The sequence below is a fragment of the Crocodylus siamensis genome, chromosome 5 (genome assembly GCF_052110815.1).
Source record: "Crocodylus siamensis isolate JL-2025a chromosome 5, ASM5211081v1, whole genome shotgun sequence".
NCBI classification, from domain to species: domain Eukaryota; kingdom Metazoa; phylum Chordata; order Crocodylia; family Crocodylidae; genus Crocodylus; species Crocodylus siamensis.
In genome coordinates, this window is record NC_143399.1 from 154,912,262 (window position 1) to 154,939,440 (window position 27,179).

Sequence of the window (27,179 nt, forward strand, 5' to 3'; positions counted from 1 at the left end):
ACTGGTACAGGGTTTTTGCACTGTGAATCTGCTGCCATCTTTAGACCATTCCAGGCAGCAAAGCCTTACTCCTAAAAATCTGCTTTGAGGGTCCTTGTGAAAAATGAGGTGTATTGCGTATCTGCTCTGGATATAGGATTCTCCTAGACAGGAAAATGACAAGCAGAAAACATATGCACACCTACATTAGGATCTGTAATAGTGGCCACTATCCATTACTGCAGAAGAGAGGCATTGGCCCTTTAAGGCATGGATCTTTTTAGACACGATTTCACATGGGCATCAAAAACGGTAGGTCTAAGGTTCATGAAGGCAGGGCAAACTGGTCCAGGACCTAAAGGGAGAAGGAGCTTTGCAAGGAGAGGTGCCCAGAAGGAGTCCTGCTGTGAGAATCTCACATGGAGGTAAGTTAAGGATTTACATTTCTTATTGAGTTTGTCATACCCATGAGGAACGGGAGTGGTTAAAAGGGAGATGGCATTGAACACCTGATGGAGAGGCTGATTACATTACTGAATTCATGGTCTGCCAGAGGCCCAGTAGACTGTGCAGGGGGACTAGAAAAGCCTAAATTGTGGACTGTTATTTTGGGGCCAGTGAGTAAACCAGTGAACTGTACAGAGCTGAGCAGGGTGCTGGAGGCCACACCCTTGTTCTCGGAAGGTAGCCTCCCAAAAACCAATTCAGAGCAAAGGTGGGGTAGGTGAGTGAGTGTGAAGGAGGTGATTGGATCACCTAAAGGACCTGACCTTTACCCCATCACTAGAAGGCATACAGGGAAGCAGGAGGAAACCTAGGCCTGTTACAGCCTGTACTTTAATAACTATGATTTTCTCAAGCTACTGAGTTACAATAATCTTGATATAAAGATGAAGTTTGTATTTCATATATTCTATTGGTATTTATTCAAAACAAAATGTATATTTTATACAAAAGTGGAATGTTAAAAAAAAAGTTATGCCTGGAAACTCAAGCACACAAAAGATAAGAAATGCTAGAATTAAAGGTTATCCTTTTATCCTCAATTCCATCTTTCCACATGACTGAATGTAAACAATCATAAATTATATACTGACACTTCTGATGGTATTATGACATTTTCCTAATTTTTGAATGCTTGACTTTAACCTTGGTCATCTTACTTTAGTAAGATATAAAAAAAAAAAAAAAGTATTTTTAATAAAAACTTAAAACAAAAATTCTAAATAGGTAAAACTGCAATGACCCCTCCATCCAACCATCACACAGACAATATAATTTTAAGATCCAGATGTTACCATCCATAGTGAAAATTCGTATCAATGATTGTATTTATCTGCATATCACATGCACCTTTTCCCAAAAAAATCACCCCCTCCGAAATTGAGGTGTGCATCTTAAGTAGGGGAGGGTGATTTTTATTTACTGGAACAAAAGCATGAAAGCAAGACGACATTTCTCCAAGATGGCATCTGTGCTTCTCTCCCCACCTCCTCCTTTCTTGAGGCTAGCAGAGTTCACCCTTCATGGTCAGAGTTGTAGTGTTAACTTTCTCATAGACACAGCTGCTGCAGTTAGGATCCACTGCTCTCAGCATTTAGCCATGACTAGAAATTATCCCTTCCTTCATTTTTATCTTTCCAATACAAAATGTGCACCATATATGGGGGGGTGTGATATGTAAGAAAATACTGTAGGTATTTATACTGTAGGAATGATGAGAAGTGGCAACAACATGCAAGTTTCTGGCAAAGTATATCTATATATTGTTAGAAAACACTAGAATATTCAGTATCGTTTCTGGATTTTCTCTCTCTTGGAGGAAAGTGTTTTCCTGGCAGCCACTGTTTGCAAATAATACTTCCAAGTTCAGCATTTTGGCATGTTTTGTGGTTAAGTGGATGAGACTTGGTTACTATTCTGATCTCTGGCAGAAACTTGTGAAGTCTCTCTAAAAGCTAACTCAAAAAAGCTTACTTCCCAATGAAAGAGCTACCAAGCAGCATTACCTTTTATTTAATACAGCATAAGACTATGCACATAGGGACTACAAGTAGCTGATGAACTGTGACTATTTAACCCTGTTTACCTTTTAGTAACTTATTCATGAGTCAGCACCATTATTTTTTTTTCTAAATACATATATTGTCATTTGAGGGCAAAGAGAGCACATAATATTTCTAGATATTTTAATTCTGATTATTAAGGTTTATTAATCCTTTTCCTTGGCAGAGGAGGGGGGCATAAGATGAAAGCAAGGCTCTCTTCTTTTCCTGAAGCTACTGAAAGTCTTTGATAGAAGCATTTTAAAGAGTTTATTTCATATTTTGTTCTCCATCATGTAATTTATGTATCTTCTAGATTATGCAAGTGCTACTAAGAAGTACTACTGCAGAGGGTTGCTGTTTGTTTTCCTCCCCCTTTTTATGTAAAAACAATATTCTGGAGAACATAGAAGCATTCAAAGTAACAAGGCAGAAGTGGAGGTAGCTTTGGGACTACAAGAGAAACTGACAACTGCTAAGCTAAGGAAAGTGTCAAAAGTCAAAAAGTAGAACTATTTAACAGGAAAGAGCATCTAATTAAATATTTATAGCAGGGAAAGTAAAAAAAGTGAACCTACAAACAGAAAAAAGCTCTTTATGAATACAGGATAAAGTTGGGATAATGTAATAATTTTCGCATAAAGACAGTTAGTCAAACTGTAGATTGTTCCCTAAAAAGGGCCAGTCCATTTAGCTCGCAGATGCCCAGTGTGAAAGGTTCAGGGCAGGGCTGATGGGTGGTCTTTTTGGAACAGTCTAGCCAAGCCAGCTGAGGGAAAGAACTTGACTAAAAGAAGTGTGCATAGTTGTTTCTACTCTCAGTGGAAGATCTGCTGATCAACCAGCTGAGGACTATGTGGTAACGTAAGAAGAAAAGAAGAAGAATCTTTCCCTATGGGGAAAGATTTACTAAAAACGACACTTTTTAGAGTGTTTATCTTGATGGCAGCTGTACAGATAAATTAGCTAATTTGAGGGGAGAGCTACATTTAAGGGTTCTCAGAGGAAGCCATCTATTAAATGATTTTTGTAGTGTTAAATTTAGTGGGGGGGTTTCTAGTTTACACATAAGGAGATGCAAAACTCCTATTTCCTTGTGTTCTACTAACAAAAAATCATGATCACTTTGTTAGCAAGAAGGCAAAAAGGTTCCCAAAAAATTAGCTATGAATGCTGAACAAAAGGTCTGCTCATTTTCATCTTAAACTGAAGAGTTCAATAGTTAGCAAATGAATCGGGCTGAATATTTCAATAAAAAAGATCTGGGGAAGAACTGAGTTATGTATTGCACTATGAAACCAAAGGCCAGTCTCAAATCAATTATTCTGTTATCTGTGTGCATTGTGTAACTTTGGACATTAAGCCTCTACCACCTTAACAGAGACTTCATTTGAAATAAACTGGGAAAGCTGATGATTCAAATCCAATGGTTATAAAGAAAAGATGCTTTCATCCCAAATCAAGTCTACTTGGTTAAACAGAGTCCTTTCTTAAATATAGTTGCCAAATCATCATAAATGTCCTTCACAGAGGCAACACACATCAGCAAAGTGATCAAAATGGAAAAAAAAGAGTCAAAGAATAAAAGAATCCATTATTTCAAAGTATTTAAATGTACACAACTAGGATTATACAAATATTCTATTAACTGGAACTAGATTACTCTCTTAGAGAAAACCATTAATTTGCATAAACCTTGGAAGGACCATGCTTCAAGAAACTAGAGTTTTGATTTTACAAGCTGAACTAATCCCCCTGACTTCAAGTAAAGACCTACACAGCCAAGGAGATCTACCTACATATGAACAACCTGCAGGATTAAGGTCTAAGAACATAGGACAACAACTATTTTTTTCTATGTCTCACACCCCCCCCCAGTCTAACTCCCCAATTTTGTTAAACTTTTTTCTTGTACAAAAACAACTGCATCATAACCTAGCACAGTTGTTAAGAAGATCTATTAACAGTGGTCTAAATTCATTGAATTAATAGAAATGTTCAGCCTATACATTGATGAACCTGATTAAGAATACCCTGCATTCAAAAACTGGTCTAATTTTACCATAACCATGCTGCCACAAAGAGATAATAGCCCAAAAAATCCCAGCCTATAAATGCATTTTATTTATTTATTTTACAAAGGACTGGAAAAAACAGATATTCAACTTTTAAGATTAGATGGTATGGGTGATCCACTCATCTTTTCTATTTGTACAGATCCACTTATCTGTTTAGGTCATGACCACAGACTAGAATCTATGAACTGTCAAGAGAGTTGTCCCAATATATTTACTTATTTCCATAACAGATGCAATTTTATTGAAAAAATGAAGACACACAAAACACTGCCAAACTTTAAATCATGCACAAAATACAACAGTTTGCATCTTTCAAGAACTGGATATGAAATCTGCTCTTAAAAAAATTCAAAAGGGAGAACAGTTTTTAAGCCCTCCAAGTTAGTTAACTTGTACAACACCAACTTCCGTAAAATCCCCTTAGTCCTAACTTCCCTCTTAATGTTTTAAGAAATGGTATAACACAATAAATAAAAGTTTACCTGGTCTGAATGGCAACACATGGTCAAGGATATTGGACAGGACTATCCACTTAAAAACGCAAACCAAAGTTTTCCTTTTAGCCTAAGTAGAAGGGGCATGTTCCAGCTGTTTGGTCATTCTTATAACATTGTGTGGTTCACCTGAAGAAGTAGGCAAGCCTGTTGCTCTTCCAATAGTGGTGAAAATAAGGCAATAAGCAAAGCAGCAGGAAAAAAAAAAAGGAGAACAATTACTTTGGTGAAAAAATTCAGGGTAGGGAAATACAAATTTTAGGAAATAAACTTCAAAGAGTAAGGTGCAGAAATGGATTGACTAGAAAAAACAGGATATTTTTACAGCCGCATTTGGGATCAAGCACTGACTATGCTGGATAGATTTCATGTTGTTATTGGATAGGTGGTGGCCAGCAACAGGCATTTTAGAAATTTCCCTGCACTCTCTCATAGGCTATAGCTAGCCCTGCTCCACTTTTAACTAGAAATTTGAATTTAAAGACCAGATAAATGACTTCAAGACATTAATAGCAGTCTGCTGGTCCAAAAAATTTAGAAACCACTATGTTTTGGGGCATATCCAAAGCTCTGTTTATTTCCACATTCAGCCCCCAAGGGTTTACCCTAGAGTCTTCAGTCTGGGTGCCACTTCCCACACCACTCCAGCTACTCCACCTGCCAGTGTCTCCAGTCTCCACCTCTCTCCTCCTGCTTGCATTTCCTGTCCCTGGGGGCAGGAATGGGTGGCAGGGCCAAGATAGCTTGTGGCCAGGCAGCTTGGGGGAGGGGACCTAGGATCCCACATGGGGGTACTAGCACAGTGCAGCAGGGTTGCCTCTGCCACACCATGGGGCAGAGGCATGTGGGGTGATACAGCATCCATGACATGCATAGCCCCACACAGCATGTGGCGGGGGGGGGGGGGCATGTGCCCCTCCCCCACACACACCCCAACCACTCAGAAGTCAGACAGCTGTCTACTACAAAAATAACATCCAAACTAAAAACTGTTAATACACTGTAATTTAAGTTAGGTCTCCTACAGAAACCATAATATTTTTGCATTAAGTACCATGCAGAAGCTGTTCTGTCTTCCTTGGTGAACATACAGGCCCTATAAAGGAGCTATCAGAAGTCAAAGGAAAAAAGTCCTAAGACAGGAAGGAACTGCACAGCATGGACTTTAAGTGTCTATTTATTCCCTAGGAAAGGGATTAGGTTGGACCAGGGTAGAAAGTAACAGTGCCAAATGCCGCAGGGAATTCTGTGTTGCTGCACTGCCCAGAGAGCCCCAAGGACGATGCTATAAACAAAGACAGTCATGGCTGCTGTCATTTACCCTGCAGACTGTAAAACTTTTTATCCTTCCTCCCTCACACATGCATCTGACCTACACCATGGCAGAACACTAATCTTGCCACTATGTATGAACAAGGGAACCAATTTTCAGGTGTCTGTAGAAGGAAGGCAATTTTGAATGAACTGCGTCAGCAAATGTCTACGAAAGTAGATGGTATAGACCAGTGGGGTTTAACCTTTTTCGCAGGCATGGTAGAAATTAGCCCTGAACCCTCCCCAAGTACAACTTCTATCCTCTTCGCCTGCTCGCTCCGATTCTTGCTTCCTGCCCTGTGCTCCTTGCCGAGTTTTCTACTTTGTTTCCCACCTTGTCTGCCACTATGCCACCTGTCACCTCCCAAGTATGTCACACAGAGGCTGCCTATGCCACTTGCAGCCCCCATGCTGCACCCGTGGAAGAGACTATTCATACATACATACATACATACATACAACTCCTTCTGAAGAACATAGGGAAGGATTTCTTATACTGACATTTTGTTCCCCAAGGATAAGGAATAAAAATGTGCAACAGAGCATAAAAAGCCTAAGAACCTAAGTCAATTAATGTTTTTTGAATTTTCAAAATTTTATGTAAGGTCTTTGGGGGCCAAAAAAATAGTTGCAGTATTTTTAGATAGAAAAGACATTTTCCAGTCATTTAATTGACAAATGACAAAAACTGAAGTTTCCCATCCAAGTAGAAATGGATGTACTTCCTTATTTCATTTTTGAAAATAGAGAATAATCAAGTATAACAAACAGCCAGAGTAAGTGAGATGACTTGATGGAGCAAAAAGCTCAAAAAACAGTATTTGGGGCTCAGTGGTTCTTCATTGTCAGTTGCTGATTTACAGCAAGTCATTATAGTGCACAGCATGCTACAGGTTTGTTAAATGCCTCGGTTCTTCTTTTTGGTATCTGCCATGATTTTGCCTATAAGACCTTTGAGCTTGCAAAGACATGTGTGCCACTGATTATACAGCAAAGTGCTCTAAGGAATTAAGTTCTGGAAGCTACTGTCCATTGATCCAACAAGTCAGAAAAAACTATAGATAATATTCTGTTAATTTCCGTTTGTCTTTTTAAATTATTCTTTTATTGGTAAGAATTCAAATGCAGTAATGTGAAATGGCCATGTAGAAATTGAAAAAATTAAATGAAAACAAAAAGTGTGATGCAAGTATTTTTATCATTACATACATCTCAAAATATAGGAGTTCCTCTACAATTATCAAGGGGTGGTCATGCAGCAGTTACTAAATGTAATTTATGACAATTTTTTCTGTAAAGAGCTGTATACATACTGTACAATTAGTTGTCCCATGCTGGCTGCCCACAGTAGTTGCCTAGCAGTACAATACAAAAGGGAATGAGTTTGCTCTCAGGAAGATTTTAACTGGATCAGTGGTCATTTTGATGCAACCTATACCAGTTTATGAGGTGGGATGTTGTCTCTACTGTGGAGTAAAGTTACCCAGGTACACATTACTGGAGTATGCATGAGTCCATGTACTCGGTCACTTTTATATGGGCTCCTGTTACAGGTGAAGCAAGAATATGTAAATACCCAAAAAGCTGAGTAACAACTCTGTTGTAGGGGGGGGAAAAAAAAAAAAAGTGCAAGTGTGAATGTGTTGGCCAGAAGGCAGGATAGGTGTAAAAAAGAAAATGGTAAGCCGTTTTAAAAAGTGTTTTTCAGTGAACGTGCTAACTTATTATCCCATTGTTTGTGACCATAAAGTAACTTGAGCCACACGTGTTCTCTCCTCTTAATGCAAATAGTTCTTCAAGGGATGGTTGCTGGAGATAAGTCAGGTGGATTGTAGACATTCTGCTTCTATCACAGTCCTCTTCCACCAGCCAAAATTCTATGCACACCTGACAACTTCAACCAATCAGCCAGCAGAATTCAAATTTGCATACCTTTACAAAAAGTTCTGATGGGTACCACCTGCTTGATATGGGTCCCCAACAGCATGGAGAACAGATGACAGCTCCCCACCACTGGGCTGAGAGAAGAGACTGTGGTAGGCCTTGATAGCACAATACTCCTTTTTCTTCCACTTGCACATCATTACTTCACTGTATTAATTCCCCTCACACAAGTAATTCTTAAACACTTATCTTGAAACTGATTCTGCATAAAAACATATTGTATGACTTCTCTTTCCTTCCTATATGGTGAACAGAACAGGTGAGGGGTAGGAGGGAAGACTAGGAACACTAACTGCCCTAGTTTTATAAAATGAACGATTTATTCTTGTTGCAGCTGCTGAGCAACTGGGTACCTAACAATACACTGTATTTTCTCATATGCAACATGTGCCAGAATATAATACAAAACTTGGTTTTCAAAGGCAAAATGAAGAAAAAAAAAAGATTTCTCCTTTGGAGTACCAGCAGGTAGGGAGCTAAACTTTATACATATAATTGCATACATACACACTCACTTTTTTAAGGGGTGGGGATCTCCTATATATAATGGTAATGGGCTCATAGTTGGGTGGCAAAGTTCTCCTGGCCACTACTCAGGCCCTACTTTTGTCCCTTCAGAGTCCCCACCCTGTTGTACCACCAGCCACACTTTGATGCTACAAATTAAGAGATGCTATCCCTAAAGGTAAAAAGGGGTTTTGGATGGTAGGCCCTCATCTGGACTGAGGGCCCCAGCCCTTGTCCCACTTTACTCTGGCTAGGCCCACTGGCCTGGGGTCCATTGTCCTAGGACCACAAGCTCCCGAGTCCCAGCTCTGACTATCCCCTTATGGCTCTGGGTCCTTGTTCTGGCCCTCATGGTCTCTGGGCTTCTGGTCTCACTCACAGGTTCTGTGTTTGCACTCCAGTCTTTGCTGTGCCTCAGCCCTCAATAGGCTCCGGGCTTGCACTCTCAATCCCTGCTGGTCTTTCACCAAAGTCCTTCTGCCAACAGCAGGGCCTAGGATCTGGGATGACCCCAGGCATTCTGCTCAGTGGCCTGCTCCACCTTGAGACACAAACTGGTCCTCTCATGTAATCAAAAACCAAAGCCTGAGTGTCCACCCCAAACCCAAATCTTTGCCTCCCAGGGTTTAAATTTTGCCCTGCAGAAACCTTTGCCCAAAGGGCCCCAAATACTTATCTGGTTTTGGTTCAGAATGAAGGGCTTCCTTAGCCTCCCGTACAACTCAAAGTCCTTCCTCTGAGTCACCCAGCCTGGCTCCTTCCTGGAGCTCTGCCCTTTGCAGTTCCTAAGGCCAGGCTGCCACTCTGGCTTGGAACTTGTGCTTTAAGTCCCTTGCTGGGTCACCCCCACCTCCAGGCCTGTCAGTCACTACTTGCACCTGGGATAGGCTGCCATTTCGCTTCAGGGCTTCTCCCGTGTTAGCGAGTCCCATGGACTGCAGGGACCCCTGGCTCCCTCTCACCTTTAGTATTGGGGTAGGGGGCCTGTAACGATAGTATGTAGGAGATCCAAACCATTCCGCTTCACCCAGAGGAGAGAGAAAAGCAGACAGTCAGTCAGACAAAGAGCCATGGTAATTTTCTTTCTGTGAGCTCCTAGACTGGATATTTGCTCACGTGTGTGCCTAGTTTAAATATGTCTTCTTATTTTCAGCATGCAAGATGCTTCCATGACAAGTGGGGCAAGGAAACACCAAAGACTTCTCGTTTCTTGACACCTTCACTCACAACTTACTGGGATCCCAAAAAACTGTATCATAGGTATTGCTTTGTAATTAAATGTCAGTCACACGTACAACCTGTTTTCAAAGAAAGATGCAAAAATGTCTTCACCTAATCAAAGAAAGCAAGAAGCTCAATTCATGTTACAGGTAAGACTTGTATTAAGTCCTCAAATCAACACTCATTACTCTATAAAGCCCCTGTATGCAGTTAAACTTAGCCAAAAAACCCACCCCCCAAATCATTCGGGTCATATTTTTTTATACTTGCTCTGCTTTGGTTTATAATTGGCCTAATTACCTAGATCTCTCAGATACACCATGCATGATTTTTTAATGCAAGATAGTTAAAAAATGTTCTGAAAAATGACAGCCAGTGGTACCACTGAAGGAACAGAGCCTCTTGGGGAACTTTACACGCACTACATTGGTAATAACATCAAGAGCTGAGACAGTATGGTCAGGAATGAAGCAATGGAAGACAGATCTTTCCTCTAGCCCAGAGGGCAAACCTCTCCTTTTCAAATAATAAAGATTTCTCATGGAAGGTGTGTTTTCTGAACTTCTTCAGAACACACAGTGTAAGCTGCTCAATAGCCACCTAAAACCAACAGCTAGAAATTTCTGGTTGAGAGGTAGAATATAGTGATGAAAAGAGGAAACAGCACATCTGTAACTATAACAAGCAAGGTATAACAAGTGACTCATCTCATCTGAGCTACAACCCATATCTTGGCATGGCCCTGCTTGATTCTGTGCAAAACCCTGGAAACAACAAGATTCACACAAACTGCACACACCTTGCTATTCTGCAGCACAGCTGATTGCAATTCGTACTGTGCAACGTAACAAGCAGACCATTTTACTCCAAAGACTTTGTTCTGGGCACTGATTTTTCTGCAAGGATTGTCTATCAGGCTTCTCCCTTTGTCTGGGACATGGAAAGATGTAGGCAAGATGTAACACACATCCAACAGACCCCAACTGATTGACATGATCTACTGACCTGTGAAGGCAGGTGGCTCTTTTATCAAACGAGTATACTGCAGGTCAGATTGATTTTATTTCCAAAGGTTTGCAGTCTCCATATACATTTTCTTAAACTAAGAAAAATCCATCTCTTAACACTTTTGCCTGTAATAGCAGGGAACTGGAATCAGTTACCAGGAAATCCATTTCCAGTCTGTTTCCCTGTGTACTGACACAAAATGACATCTCATACTGATTCTGGAGCATTTATCAGCATTAAAAACTGTCAAGTCTAAAGGGAATTAACATACTAAATCATGCCTGTACTCATCCTGATTTGAGTATGACCAGAACCGTGCATGAGGAAACAGTTTGAGAAAAAATTTTGAGTAGTTGTCTGAAAATTCAAATATAGCTTGAAGTATAGTTTTGAGTGGAGTCTGGCATCTGTCCTAGGAGAGACAGATCACTGCTGTCAATTTAGATTCTAGGACTGTTCCTCTGGCACACTACTTACATCAGAGAAAATAAGCTTTCAAGGCAATTCTTGGGATCAAAGGGATAAGTCACCAGACTACCCACTGTTCTGACTGTACACTTTGGAATGCAAGTAGCCATATATTTTTTATTTGAAAGTAATCCTGCAAGTTTAGGTCTTAGGAAGTAATTTCATTAAAAATCCACTATCAGAACAGTTGACTGAAACAGCTTTATCTCTGTCACTTCACTTGAATGCCATGGACATGAGAGAGATATACTAAGCAAGGTAGTCAAGGTGTTAACCTAAATATCAAGGTCACAACTATTCAGAAAATAATTATAATTTTCTCTGAAAAAACTGGAAGTGCCACCTCCTCTCCTACCAAGATTTCAAGTACAAACCATTCCCTCTGCCCAACCCCGCCTCCAAAACATACATATACAAGAGAAGGCTTTTAACATAAATTTTGCCCCTCTCCCCCCTCAAAACATTTGACAGTTCTAGATAAAGCCAAGGTCTTGAAATGGCAAAAGAAGTAGACCCATAGCAAGTGGAAACACCCCCTCCAAGAGAAAGATCTCTCCTGCAAGAGAAATGCTCTCACAAGAATGGGTACCTGTATGCTCCCAGTCATCTGGCCACCTGAGGATACAGACATTCTGCACAAGCTGGAGCTTCTGTACTGCTTCCACCCTCCATTTCAGAATCAGGGAATTATAATCAACATGACAAGATGGAAAAAACAGAGCAACTGCGACCAATTCCTGATCTAAGAAATAAGAAAAAAAGCCTCTAGGGAAGCTGGTGGCAGAAAAAGATGTTAACCATTGATATGGCAAGGTTATCAGAGCTTAGTGTCGAGCGGAACAAAACACAAAATTCTATCTACAGTTCAAGGTGACATAGATGCCTTCAAACGGAAGGGAAGCCAATTATCAGAAATGGGTTTCTTTACCAAACAGAGTATCTTTGGTCTTGAGATGGGTGTTCTCTAGCCAGATACTGTACATTTGTTGGCAAATCTGTCATCATCTGGGTCTCTGGAAAGCAAATTTACTATCACATACAATTGTTGGATTGCTGGCAACAGAAATCATGTCTCATTCTTGAGTTCTCTTGAAGAGGCCTAAGGACAATACACACTGAGACTCTACTGTAGGACACCAGAGGATACGGAATGTCAACGCTTTATCATATTTTGGGTCCTTCTGAAGAAGAAATAGACTACTAATTCTGTATAATCTTTTTTAGGCAACATGTAGGCAAATCATCACCTCACAGTTAAACTGGGTGAAAGCTGCTGAGAGGATAAACGCTGTAAACTTGAGCTACTGAAATCTTTTTTGTGATGCTTATTGCCATGTAGCACTCTCAAGAGCAGTGCAGCAACAAACTTTTGTTCTGGATGTGGCTTGTAACATTTTAGAAAGTGACTTAAAGGAAGACAATTTAAAGATAACATGCATTTAGATTTAAAACAGTAAATACTTTAGAAATAAATTAGATGCTCAGGAAAGGAGAACACCATGAAAACTAGGACAGTCTCAGATTTGTTTACTTTTGGCACTTTCTGTATTGTAATCTTTCTGCATTGTATTGGCGACAATTTGTCTCCTACTGGAAAAGAAAAATGACAAGATTTTATAAAGCAATTTTTACACTCAAACGTATTAAGTGACCAGAATCAACCAAAGATTTTTAAGTATTTTGATAAACAACTTAAGAAAGATTTTCCTTTTTTTTTTCCTGGAGATCCAGTGAAAAAAGTTTCTCAGAAATCAAAGGGCAAAAGTGCGCATAGGAGGTTAAAAATCATCATTAAAATTTTCTTCAATTTTCTGAAAACCTTGCTTCAGTAAGGTGTATAGTCACCTTAGCCAGTTTTGTTGCCGTACACAGTCAAGATGCAAGTTCGTTGGTGTTCCCACTTTATCATTTCATTACGAAGAATAACGCTAGCCTCTTTCACCACTTCTGCCATGGAGAGGAAACAAAGATAACTTCAGTATGTTTGACAAATGTTTGCAAAATTTACCAAGTCTTCAAAGGCTGAAATAAAAATGGTCTTTCATTTAGTCCAATTGAGGCACTTTCTTATATTTCCTTCAGGTAGAATCTGGACATGACTTTCTTGGAATATGGTCCCGAAGCAAATCTGTTTGCTTATATGTATGTGTGAATGCATCAATGAACACACCTAAGAATACTAAGAACATACCCAAAAAACCTCAAAATTTCCACTACTTGGTAACAGAGATTCTGGGCCCAAATGTCCAAAATGTTTCTGTAGAATGTTCTTAAATACCTTCCTCTACAAGCATTTAAGTGGCCAAAATTCAATATCTTACACTTTAATTTCTCTGCCTTATGCTTTGCAATAACAACATGGGCTGCACCATATCTCATAAAGTTTATTTTATGGCAAGAACAGAGTTACCATATGGCCACATGCAGTCTTTGGGGGGAAAAAAAGTGTGGTTTTAAGCAGTGAAAAAACAGGTTAGATAGTTCAGCTTGTCATTGTCAGGAAGAGGGTAATATTGTCAAGGATTTGTTTTTAGCGAGTCTCCCTTTGCAAAAGTAACTTTCTCGTCTATTCCTGAGAATAATCTCCCTCAAAACAAGGTTTGGAATACTTAAATTGATCTAGCTAACCAAAGCAAGGTTAGGAAGCATATGGCAACTACTCTAGATAGCAATGCATTTCAGTTTTTCCCCCAACACTTGCTCATCTGGACAGAACAAGCACCCGTCTCTAAAAAACAAAAACAACAAAAAACAAATAAACCTCTTGTTCTGTTTGCAGTATTATGAAAAAGCTTTAAAAATTCACATCCAGATAGCATATCCCAACTCAACAGATCTGAGATAGCATCATGCTGTTCAGCACTACCATCTTTGCTAAGCACAGCTACAAGCACAGTGAGGATATCTATCTTGGTTGTATCAATCACAGACAAATCACAAGCTATTTTACATAGATTTACGGTAATCCAAACATCTTTATTGGAATATTAAATTTACTACCGATACCTGTACTTAACCCCAAGCAGAGTTCTTAAAAGCTTCCTCAGAAATTTCTAGTAGTGACAAAATCCCATGTCTTACACTTTTAGATTTAATTTGCTTTCTTATACTTCTGTAGTTGCATTAATAATGTGGTCTGCATCTTCTCCCTTCAAGTAGGAATAAACTAGCAGTTTTAATCTACTTCCAAATTAAGAGAGTATTTTTTCTTCTTGCAATGCATCTGTATCCATCCACCATTTCCCTTACTTTTTTCCTCTATCAGGCAGGTGGCCACTTGAAGACAAACTTAACATTGTCTAGCAAGCAAAGCTAAATTTATGAAAAGTGGAGTATTTCATAACAGAAACACTTATGTAGAACAGTCTACTTTAATACTGCAAAAATACTTCTCAGTTTAGAAAGTGACACCATCTCTTTTTAAAGCACCGTTTAAAATAGCATACATTATGACCATCAACAAAACTGATTTTCTAGGACAAAAAGGGAAGCCATAGACTATCCATCATAAAATAATGACTGGATTGTATGTCCTCTCTTCCTCTTGGGGAAGAGGACTCTGTTTTGTTGGAAGGGAATTAAGAAATGAGAGAGGAAATTTTTTAAGTAGTTTAATTCCATTTAAATCATTTCATGTACACACTACATCAGTGGATGTTCCGTGCTTTCACTGAAAGCCACTGCCATTTTCTTGTGAAGAAAAAGGCTCAATTTTTCACTACTGCCAGTACTCATATTTTGTATTTTTCCCCCATCTGCTGGAATCAGATTATAACATGACCTTGGCTCTCCTAAATAAAAAAGTAAAGTTCTAGTTGGATGACCGCAGAGAAAACCATGAACATGAAGTATATCCACAATGTCAAGAAATCAGAACAAAAATAAAGAGAATTCAGTTATTTTTCCAAGTTTCATGGATTTAAAGACAGTGTAATTATTTTTTTTTAAATCTGGCACTTGCAATACTGGTTTTGTTCTGAAATCTTGTGGGTTGCCCTTATTGTTGGTGGTTTCATCAGAATACTCATCCTAGAAGAGCCCAGGACCCATGCCATCTCCCCAAATGCACTTTCATCTCTAGTCAAATCTATCTGATCATGTCTACCCTACCCTGCATTATACAAAACACTGGAACATCTGATTTTCAGGAAAGGAATAACGCATGGTTCTTTTAAACTATCTTCACTAAAATCTGTAAGTAAAGGCATCCCTAGAAACACAATGTCTTCAAGATGATCCTTCACAACCCCCCCCCCAAATTAAAGGGGGAAGTAGGAGAGATCGAAGTATTTCAGCTCCATATCTAATCCATGCCATTTAAGTTTTCTTGCTTTTTTGTTTCTCCTTACATTTATACATCTCATTATACTTCCAAGCTTAATGACTTATTTTTAGAGCTTCAATAATTTTCTTAGTACCATACTGTTCTGACTGAAGGCCAACATCTTTCCCTCTGAAACAACCTTTAATTACAGCCAACTTACATGTAGTGGCAACCTGCAATACTACTATACTGTTTCAGTTTTATGGAGCAGGTGACCACATGCAGCTGCTTTAAAGACTATAAGGGCTGATCCTTAAGGATGCTGTACAGGACCATCAGCTCCACCACCACCATGACTGAGCAGGTCCTTTGGGGAAATCTTACCTGAACTGCGCTTTCCCTGTGCCCAGCCAGACTTCTTAGGTCAAGGTGTCTGTGCAGCCGATGAAACAAAAGTAATTTCTCCAAGAATTCAGCCTGAAAATCTGGAATCATCCTGCAAGGAGACCCTGCATATAACTATAATAATATGTAACTGCTTTAAAATGTAACTTGTAAACCTAAAGTTAGTTATCCTGCAGTATTCTCACCAGTCATGTAAAGTCAGATGTTAGGCAATTTTATGTAAAAAAGACAGATCTCAGCATTAGTGGAATGAAAAAAAGGTACAGCAAATCCTTTCAGTGAGAAAAAAATTGAAATCAACCTAATAGAATCAAACAGATGTAGTTAACCATTTAGAATTTGAACAAAATTTTGAAGAGGCTGACCAAACAAATGGGTCAGTTGAAAAAGCAGTGTGAAAGGAGGGGTCCATAAGCTATATCTGGCCCACAGAACCACATCATCTGGCCCTGCACAGCTTCCAGAGAGGCCAAACATTTAGAAGCGAGATAAGCCAAGGTAGCATTAACAGCTACAGCTTCCAGAGCTGACACAGCAACTCAGACAGCCATGGGGGTCAGAGGTAGGCCAGTCCTAAGACCCGGCCATTACCACTCTTACCACCATTATTTCCTTCTGCAGAGCAGCACAGGTGAATTCTTTGGCTGCTTGGCTGCTGCATGGCATAGCACCAAAGATCCCTGCCACCAAGGCCTCCCAGCTCTGGATCCAAACACCTAGGCTATAAGTTGCAGACCCTAACTTAGATTGATCCTCATTGCAAAGGCTTTATTATTTTGCTAGGGTGGGAAAAAACCCTACAGGTGTTATCACTGGCAACAATCCTTTCTTCTAGAGAAAGACAGCTGAGAATTAGTTTACTATCTTTCAAATACAGTTTGAAATAAAACTGAGCTGCCAATCTAGTGCTTTTTGCAGTGATGTCAGAGCCAGATAGTTACAAAAGCTTCAGTGGTAGTGGCAACCTACTGATGCAAATATCAGAGCTCATGGATTAGCTGAGTATTTTAGTCAAGTAACCAACCCATATCACCAGGTAAGTGCTTAAGTCATGAAGCAAAACTATCTAAACAGCAAACAAGAATACAGAGAAATCTTTCTACACAAAGTTCTCTCTCCTTGAGACTTTGTATATGACATAAGACTGCTTAAGCTTATGCCTCCTATAGCAATGGATTCTGAATTTTATGGGCATCACTGAACATCCCTATTAGTCATCTTGAAGATCCTGTAGTCTCAGTAGTCCTAGGCCAAATGGCCTGTTCTGACTTGATGGTAAAGCAAAAGGAAACTTAGATGGAATTCCCAATTGATTTGAAACATGGTTTCTCTACAGCTACCTCTTAAGCTTAAGCTCATCAAGTGGACTCTGAATTTGCCACTACACAAGCACCATGCAAACCCGTGACAGGGTCTAAATAAAATAAATATAACCAGCATTTCCAACTGAAACAACTGTATGAATTGTCTAAAACAAGTTTTATGGAAGCAGCAGTCCTGAATGCACAATTTGAATTTGGAAACCCACAATTCAAATGGACTTAGGTTTTATAGACTACTGAGTTTTATAAAAAATTATATTAGGTTTGAGAGCCTACCACACACACACAACCAGAATAATTATTTCAAGAGGTGGGGAAGGAACATACATAAAACCTAGTTAAGGAGACCAATTTAAGCAAACAATCATGAAGCCACACCTCTTAGATCTCTAGTGCATACTTTAGCAACCTTGGCAGCAGCATAACATTGGGCACTGCTGTCCTTCTGTTTTACCTGTGGTAGGTTAGGGTGTTATATCCCATCTTGTGTTAGAACAACGATACAGTTAACCCTAACATATCTGTATAAAAAGTGGTTTCCATAGGGATGGTCCTGCCTCATAGATAGGAATAATAATATAGAGGTCCCTTACAGCACTACAGGAGTTCAAAATCATTCTCTACAATTATTCAGAACACATTTGAATTACTATAATCTTCCAGTGAATTTTGCCCAATAACCAAAGTTGAAAAGACATCTACTTCTACCTTCCACAGTAATACCTTTGAATTAGTTTAAAAGAGACCTCTTTCAAAAAGTTAATTTAGCAGCTACTTTAGCACTTTTCAAAAGCTAATTTAGCACATTTCATTAACAAATTTAAGTTAGGCCATGTTTTTTCACTTTGTATTCATCAAGCATGACACCTTTACTTTCCTCAATGCAAACATGAAAAATACATAAACAAATAAATAGAAGCAAATGTAAAAGAAATGTAAAAGCCCCACATGTTGTTCAACATAGTTCAGTATCTTACAGTCAAAGACTATGAGTAGCTCAGAACTATCCGATCACTAGGACTTAAAGCTTTCTTGCTTCCTCTTTTAGCTGAAGTAATTGGCTCTATAAGCCTGGCCTTTGTATGGGAGAAACTTTTAAGTTTAAGCTCTATTGGCTGACCACTATTATCAAAATATTCATAGATCAAAACTGTTCTATGGATGCACTGTAAATGCTGTTCAAAACTAAGAAATTCCACAATAAAACAAATACCATCCCAATGATACCCTTCTCCACAAGATTTTTATACGAACAGGTTCTTTGGCTTTTATCTGGAAAAAAAGAGGCAGGAAGTCAGTCAACAAGATTTTAGTTTCACTTTAACATTAACAGTGTATGAACAAAGTTTTCAGAAGAGAATGATCTACAAACTGACTGACTGTATCCTTTACATTATAGTCTAAAAGCAGCATCACAAGCTGTATGTGGTACAAAAATCAGTCTACTAGGGCAGCTTTCAAACTGGATGTTTTCTACACATTCATTAAGTGACTGCTGTTTAGAACTAGCTTCAAGACAATTTTTGCAATACCAGTCATCGAGGTGCTTATTCAAACCTGCAGTACATAAACTGTGTATCCATCCTATTAACTACTGCTATAGGGTGGCATTTTTCTTCTACTGATGCAATGCAATTTTTCCTATGCAGAAATGCCTCTAAAAGCCATTGTTAATCTAGCACTGAGATAGTACACACATGCGCTTCAAGTACTCAAGGAAGGGCAACATAAAAGTGCAGAATCTCAATTCCTTCCACATAAATATGGCTTTAAATTTTGGACTTATCACATGAAACAGACCAACTGAAATTTTAATGAACCACAGATATATTATACCTACTATATGAAATATTGACCATCTGTGCAGCAGTGAATTTATGGCAGTTCAAAAGTTGAGAAATACAGAGTCTAACTCTGAATGCCTTTCATCTGTGTCAATATAGAAAAATAAGTGTTACTCTTATCTGTATTACACTGGAGGCCATATAGCCAAACAAAAACTATACAACAGTTACAACTATGAGACTCCAAACAAACAAAAGGATGGTTTCTGTCTGAATGACCTTAATCCAAATGTCTTCCAGTTCCTAATTTCAGTTGTACTTACTTTGGAAATTAAGAAATTTGGATTAAAAAAGAAAGCTTAATGTACTGGTATTAACACTGCCAAATGCATTTTAGAATAGCAGCACTGTTTCATGTAACAGTGAAATTAAAGCCAATATAACCTATCTATACTCCACTCCTAGGTAGTCCTTCCTTGGCATCACTAGGGAGTGCAGATGCGATAACGTATTTTGAAAAATGATGAGTTTCAAACACAGCAAGAGTGAATTCTGGAATACAGACTGCATAAATACGTTGAGTCTGGTCTCTGATCCTAAGTACTTGTGAAAATCAATTTTTATTAGTCTACTAGAAGAGTGCCATAGTTCTTGGACTTATAGTTGGTGAGTGTCCATAGAAGATCCTGTGGTCCTTGTTGCAACACCCAACCCCTCCTCCCTACCACAACACATTTTACAAACTTCAAGAACAACATCTGTGCATCTTTAAGCACTCAGGATGACTAAACTACAGGGATCTTTTCAGCTAATTCCACATTTTAAGCCACAATCTGATTGTGGCCTTCAAATTCAGCATTTGGCTAAAGAAGCTTTCCAGGCCACAGCTAGAGTACTGCGTCCAGTCCTGTGCGCCCCATTTCAGGAGAGATGTGGACAACATTGAAAGGGTCCAGAGGAGGGCCACCCACATGATCCGGGGACTACAGGGCAGACCCTACATTGAAAGACTGCAGGACCTAAACCTGTTCAGCCTTCACAAGAGAAGGCTGAGGGGGGACCTGGTGACTGTCTATAAACTCACTAGGGGACCAGAAGGGTTTGGGGGAGACACTGTTTCCCCTAGCACCCCCTGGCATGACAAGGAACAATGGACACAAATTATTGGAGAGCAGATTTAGATTAGACATCCGCAAGAACTACTTCACAGTTAGGGCAGCTAGGAGCTGGAACCAACTTCCTAGGGAAGTGGTGCTGGCTCCTACCCTGGGGATCTTTAAGAAGAGGCTTGATGACTACCTGGCTGGACTCATTTGAGTCCAGTCTTTTCTCCTGCCCAGGCAGGGGGTCGGACTTGAAGATCTACAAGGCCCCTTCCGACCCTACTTCAATGATAATATATAAGTGCATCTGACCTTTTCCAGTCTGCTTGAAAACCCATCACAAGATGTTACAACCTCAATTCTCTGGTTACCAGAGCAACTCCCATGATGTCATCTGTTCAAGCATCCCAGGGTTTCAGGTTAACAACAATACTAGGACAGAAAGCTTCTCAACCAGTATAAGACTCGAATAAAACTTAACTGCATTGCTCATATCAAAACGGCATGTTTCAGGTCTTTGGAACTCCAGTAAATTTAGAGACTTACTTACAACAAGAAAGTGAAATAATACTAATAAATACTATTTACGAACGTGGTCTATTAACAGAATAATGGAATAAATGCTAGATTATGTACTGTCATTTAGTAAATCTGATGTATGTGTACGTTAACAGGCTAGTAAACGGTACATTAATATTTCCTTAAATAGACAATTAGGACAGGGCCATAGGCCAAAACAGAATTTGGAAAGCAACATCGTAACATTTTGCACTACCTGAGAACAATCTCTAAAAGAAAAGCAATTCTATGCTCCTGGATCTATTACAATGGAATACAGATATTTAGAATGGTTCAATTCTACAGCCTAGATTTTGCTAGATTATTTTAATTGATTTCAGAAACACCAAAATTTAGTAAAAGGTAAACAACATCTGAACTAAATTTAAGATTAAAAATTGTAATTACATGGACCATCCTCCTCCAACATCAAATTTGTAGCAACTAAAATATATTATCAGTGTGTAATGATAATTTTTTTCCTAGCATTATGTATTAACTTATAAAATAGGACGGACTCCAGGGTACAGGGAAACAGGGTAAAATCCTTATTAAGTCAGAAAACCCCAATTTAAATTCTATATAAGATAACAAATCATAGTAAAATTAGCAAACTAAGGACTCTCCTAACAGTAATCTGAATGTTTTAAGATTTTCACCATCAACGCACAAGTAAATTCAAAATTAACTCCTTCAGAAATGAATATGCTACTGAAGAAATAAGTATAAGTAGATACTCAGAGCATAAAGAGACTTAAATAAAATTTTACCTCCCTTCATAAGGCTCAGGCTATGAAGGTTGCTGACAGTTTCACTGCAGCAGCAGCAGTAAGGTGGCCAAGCTCTCTGGTGTGGATGCAGTTCCACCAGCAGAAGTTTTTCTGTCATTAGAACTACACCAGCTATCCCAGATACCATAAGCTGCTTTTTGCTGGCAGGACTGGATCCATATGGCCAGCAGAGCAGCATCAACCCATAGAGTGCAATCTTTTCATATCCTTTGTCAATAAAGCTCTGTAGTACAACTTTGAAAAACAGACAAAGTTAAGCCAGTGTGGCATTTTATGTGGCAATGTTTTGGGTGGAAAGGACAACCAGCCAGAGTCTTGATCTGCTTTACAGCCTGCCATTATTTTTTCCTTTTATAAGCCTAGGAGAGAGAAAGAGAGAGCACGAGCACAAGAGTGTGAGAAACTGGTAAGGTCACATGTAGTTGCATGGGCAAAAGAAAAGTACTTAGAATATTACCCTTTTAGTCAAATTCCTAATCTATGCTGCATAGGCGAATGAAACGGTTAGGGAGAACGTATAGAAAAAGTCTTCCCCCTCCCCCTCATACTAGAACAACACCAACAGGAGTCTCATGTCACCGTAACTTCTTCAGGTGCAGTCACTGAACTCCTCTACTACAAGAGACTAACTATTCCAGCTGTTACAATAGACTATACAGCCCATCTCCAGATAGCATTATTATTTGTGATTATCAAACAATTTAAGAGCAAAGGTTAACATTTCAACTTTGCCTACTGAGATTAGACACCACAGGCAGCCAATCACTACTTTTTTGCAAGACACATTAATATCCCACAAAAAATATGCAAATAGTGTTATTCATCGTAAACTAGTTATTAAAAAGTTATAATACAGTGGTGCGCAACTTCTTTGGCTCCATAGGCCAGGTGACTGATGCAGGACCAGTCAGCCAGCAAAACTCTGCATGTTGTATCCCGTGAGTTGTATTTAGAAACTGGGAGGGTTTGCAAGTGTAGTTAACAACTACCGTGGCACAGAGTAGACTCAAATCTACACTGAAAATTCTTCTACTTTCTACTACCAAGTTACTAAAGAGAAGCCCAACTTAGGCCTTTTCTTAAAAAAAAAAAATGAAATATTGCGTCAGAAGTTAAGCATTTAAGTTACATTTCTTACATAGCGTGACGGTGTAGGGTTCCAAAGATATAGCAGGACTTTAAAAATACATTTATTCAAAGTTCTTATTTACCATCAAAAGGTCCTTAAGCAGTTCTTCCCAAACCTTCAAAAACAAACACTGCTGAACTCTTGCATGGTAAATCATCCATTCTATTAGTAGATACTAAACCACAGTTGAGAGGTATTTTTAAACAAAGTAAGTGAATAATGCTTATGTATGTGAACAGATTCAAAGTGCCATATTTTATATGGTGTATTTGTGAAACCTTAACTGCAGGAAGAGCAGCTCACAGAAGTAGCATGTAAGTCAAATTTAATAAAATCACATACAACTGCTATTGAAGAACACAGGCCACAACAGAAGATCAATTTAGTTTGCTTGCTGTTTTCTCACCCAACCCAATCAAGAACAGTAACTAGCAATTTTCAGTACAAGAAAGTTCAATGCTTTCCAACAGGATAAACTGAAGATGGTTTTGGTAGTTGGTGAAACTCCTATGAGAGTCTTCACACACCAAAGAATGTCCCCTCCCCCTGTAACAAACAAGCAATATACCTTTAGAAAACAGTCAGTAAGTGGTCCCTTTTTCCTAGCATACTAACGTATTTCAATTTCAACTTCAAATGACACATAAAAGTGCTGAAATTAATTTATTAAGTTCCATATTTAAAAAAAGGTTACAAACAGAAACCTGGATATACCCATCACCAAAGCATGATGAAAATTCACATTTATTTTTATTTCTTTTTAATGATCTGACACTTCTTAAATTTAGAAATGCTGGCAAAAGCCTCCTTTCCCCCATACTGTTAAAATAAACATACGAAAGTTGTGCCGTGGGGCACTCACCTGCAACACTTGTTATGGTAACAGGAACTCCTTGAACTTGAACACCTGCTGCACTCAAGTTGGCAACACTTACTGTCTGAAGGTTAGGCACTGAAGCAAGCTGCGCAGCATTCAGTGTGATTGGAGTACCAGCAACAGCCACTGGGGCAATTTGGGCAATAGTTGTGCCACCACTCGAAGACACTGGGGTAATGGTTAATTGTTGGGGTAACCCAGCATTTTGAACTTGCAAATTTGAAAGGCTTTGTAGATTCTGAACCTGCACAGTTTGCCAGCTGATTTGCCCTGATGGTGTTAAAGTTGGAGCCCTGATGAGCACCTGAGTAGGACTCACTGCTTGCAACTGAACATTTTGCAAAGGCTGCTGTTGTATGGTCTGAATAGTTTGCCCTGACTGGAGCTGAAATGACTGTGGTGAAATAGCCTGAATAATCTGCTGCTGAGGCTGCTGGATCTGTATTTGTTGCAGAATAGGCTGACCTACAATTTGCACCTGCTGAAGTGAACTTGACTGATCCTGCACATTCTGTAGTCCATTAGACTGAAGCTGACTCGAGCTCTGGGCTTCAGACTCAGTAGCAGTTGTTTGAGGTTCTTCAGTGGTATGTTCAGAACTGCTGCCTGTGGTGCTTGAAAACTGGCCTGTTTCTACAGAGCTTAAAGTGTCACTGCTAGTCAGAGATGTTGAGGCAGTGGTTGTAGAGATGGAAGAGGAGGAAGGTGATTCTGGCATAGTACTAGCAGAGGCAGTAGTGACAGGTGTAGCAGATACCAACTGATTTCCATTGGAAACCCCACTCTCAGTAGGCTGTCCAACCTGTCCAGAACTTCCCCCAGCAGCCACGTTGTTTATCACAGGCAATGCTAGAGTTACTCCTCCAATGTTTATAGGCAAGGTTGTTACAACTTGTGCCTGAGTACCAGGGATAGTCTGCAGCTGCAGTGGTATAGAAACACCAGGCCTAATTTGGACTGGAACGGTCTGATTTGCTAGGTTTTGAGTAATAACATTCCCTGAAGCCGTCCTATTTGCAGCTGAGAGAAGAGCTTGATTATTCCCTGTGGGGATGAGTTGAATTTGACCCTGTAAGTCTTGCAGATTTGTAGCATTAGCAGGATTGACTTGAATTTGTTGACTTTCTGTTGTCTGAATCTGTGGGATCACTTGGTACTGGACGCTACCACTTGGATTCTGCACCTGAATAACTTGAAATTGTCCCGGGGTTGTTGAAGAAGAATTGCCCGATTTAGTTTTTGAAGGAGATGTATTTCCATTGTTGCTACTGGTAGGACTTGGTGCGCTTGAAGTGACAGAAGATCCTTGCTGAGTAACATTATTTTCTTTTGAAGCAGAAGGAGCAGCAGCTACAAGCTGCCAAGCATTTCCAGAAAGCTGAGTTGTTACTAATTCTAACTGTTGTGGTTGATTTGGAAGCTGCACCAAACCTTGGCTTGGATCTATAATAATCTGCTGCTGTCCAGTTGCTTGATTCTCACCAGGTGTCCCTATTTTGCTGCAAGTGGCTGCTAGCAAAGCCAGAGGTGAAGGCTGAGAATCCTACCCGCAAAGAGAGAAAATAGTAGCAGATTTAGATGAACTGTCAGAAGTAACTTCAACTCATGCTCAACTACCCAAATTTACCGAGGAAGCACAAAAAACCCAAAAACATTCAAAGTGTTTTACTACACAGATCCTACACTACTGAATGGGGAAGTATATTCTTAACTCCTCACATAAGTTTTAAAACACAAAGTCACTGATTGCCAATAAATTAGACTACAACCAAAATATTTCTCCCTCCATCCAGTCACTCCCTTACAAACTCAATATAAAGCAAGGAGCAGATCACTGTAAAATCCAGTCAAAAAACCAAGTCCAAGCAGCAAAGCATTTCACCCACCCCAAAGAAAGATGCCTGGAGCAGGAAGTGCAGCTTAACTGCACGTTACATTTGAAATGTGAGTAGAGTGTGGGGCACTTCCCCATTTGGGTGCAAGCGCGTGTGCACATGCATTACCTGAGAGCCTCCAGTTTTGCCTTTTTTATTATTGTTGTTGTTATTTTCTGGCTCCTCGGGAGATTTCTCTCCCTCAGAGGGCATAGTCTCCTCCTTCTTTTGATCTGCAAAAAAATACCAAGTGTCAAAGGTTAGTCACCTTTGTTTGCAAATGAACAAACCTATCCTGCACCTCCTTTGGGGGGGGGGGGAGGGAGGGTCAGCCCCCAGGATTTTACCTCTGGGTGAATGTGACAGCCTGAACCATCATGCTCAAAAAAACCGTGTCTGAAAAACGTGGTTTGAAACCCAACCCACTGGGGCTGGAGCGGTAACACCCAGAAAGGGGAGGGATGGTTTCCTTTCCCTCAGACAGCAGGGGAAAAAAAAGAAGGAAAAAAAAAATTAAAAAAAAAGACATATACACACACACCACCCACGGTCCTCCTCCTCCTGCCCCCTAAAGCATCCAGGGCCACTGAATGGCCGTGGATGCTTTAGGGGGCCGGAGGAGGGCTGTGCATGGGAGGGAGGAAGCGGCACAGGGAGGGACGGAGGGAGGGATGCGCAGGGAGGGCGGGCGGGCGAGGAAAGAAAGGGGGAATGGAGGAGGAGGGACAGCGCGGGCCGGGGCAGGAGAAGAAAGGGGCCCGGGGGAGGGAGGCCGGGAGGGGCGGGCAAAGGCAGGCAGGGGAGGGCTCGGGGGAGGCTGGCAGGGAGGGGGTTACGTACCGCTCATCCCGCATTAATGCCCCGCGGAGGCGCCGCTCGCTCTGGGGGGGAGGAGAGAGAAGGCGGAGGAGGAGGCGGAGGGTGGGGTGGGGGTAGCGGGGAGAAGGCCGGTCGCAGCCGGAGCTGGGAGGAGCGGCCCGGCCTATTTTTCCACGAATGGCCGCCGCTGGGCTGTGGCGTAGCTGCCAGTCTCTCCGCCCGCCGCTGCCGCTGATTGACGGCGGGGGCGGGGCCCGCGCGGGAAGCCGAGCCGCCGGGGCCAGGGGGCGGTGCCGGGACCCGCCGCGGGCAGGGCCAGGGGCGGGGCGGGCACAGGGGGCTGGGCCGGGCCGGGCCGGGCCAGGCGCCTTCCAGCGGCTTCAGACCTAACAGCGCCGGGCCAGGCGGGGGCGGGGGCGGGGGCGGGGGCGGGGCCCGCTGGGAAGCAGCGCACTCCCAAGCCCGGGCGGCTGATTGGCAGCGCGCGCCAACAACAGAAAACGCGCGGGGGGCGGGGCCCGCGCGCCGCCAGCCAAACAGGAGGCTGCCGGTCGCCTCGCGCCGCCTAACTGACAGCGCGCGGGAAGGCGAGGCGCCGCCAGCTCCCCCGCAACCCTGGCAGTCAGTTCCTCCGGCTGCAAGGGGAGCTCTGTGGGGCCGCGGCTGGAGCCTGCCTCGGCGCCACTACCCAGTCACTCCCGCTGGCGGGGGAGAAACCGCGGCACTTCCTCCCGCCCAGCAGCGATGTTCGCCCCCCCCACCGCAGCGGCCGGGGGTGTAGGACACTGGAAGGAGAGAGACTCATGATGTTGCTGCCGACGGGCTGGGGCGCGCGTGGCATGCCGGGATCTGTAGTTTCCGCCTTGTCCGCCTAACAAGCGGGGGCGGGGCCGGGCTGCGGAGGGGTTCGGGGTCCCGGACCAGTGTAGACTGAGGGAGGAGCTGTCACCCGCCTCCCCGGCCGGAGAAGCCTGCGGGTGCGGGAGCGCGAGCGCTCTAGGCACCCGCCGGGTTTTGTCCAGTCCCGAGGCATGGGGCTGGACAGCACGTGCGAAGGTCGCCCAGCACAGCACATCCCAGCCCGGGGCAGGACACCCCTATCCCAACCGTCCACTACAGCCCTGGGGCCTGCGCCACCCTGTGTACCTGCCTGGGCATGGGGTGCTGGGCTTGACCCTGGCCCCTGAGGCAGTGC

At 41.3% G+C, this 27,179-nt stretch overlaps 1 protein-coding gene across 3 annotated transcripts in view; it reads right to left on the bottom strand.

Annotated features, from left to right (window-relative positions):
• The window catches only part of SP4 (Sp4 transcription factor), a 37,878-nt gene extending 11,688 nt beyond the window's left edge, over positions 1-26,190 (bottom strand). The window contains exons 1-4 of one of the 3 annotated variants that reach the window (XM_090046798.1): positions 26,006-26,190; positions 25,295-25,398; positions 23,277-24,834; positions 11,483-11,800 (exon numbers count right to left, since the gene is read on the bottom strand). In XM_090046798.1, the coding sequence (XP_089902924.1) occupies positions 11,532-11,800; positions 23,277-24,834; positions 25,295-25,398; positions 26,006-26,012 (1,938 nt within the window). In that variant the 5' untranslated portion in view covers positions 26,013-26,190 and the 3' untranslated portion in view covers positions 11,483-11,531. Of the gene's footprint in view, positions 1-11,482; positions 11,801-23,276; positions 24,835-25,294; positions 25,399-25,512; positions 25,826-26,005 lie in introns of those variants that run through there. The other 2 variants (XM_090046796.1, XM_090046797.1) reach the window with 2 other exon arrangements.
• Positions 26,191-27,179: the final 989 nt, after the last annotated feature.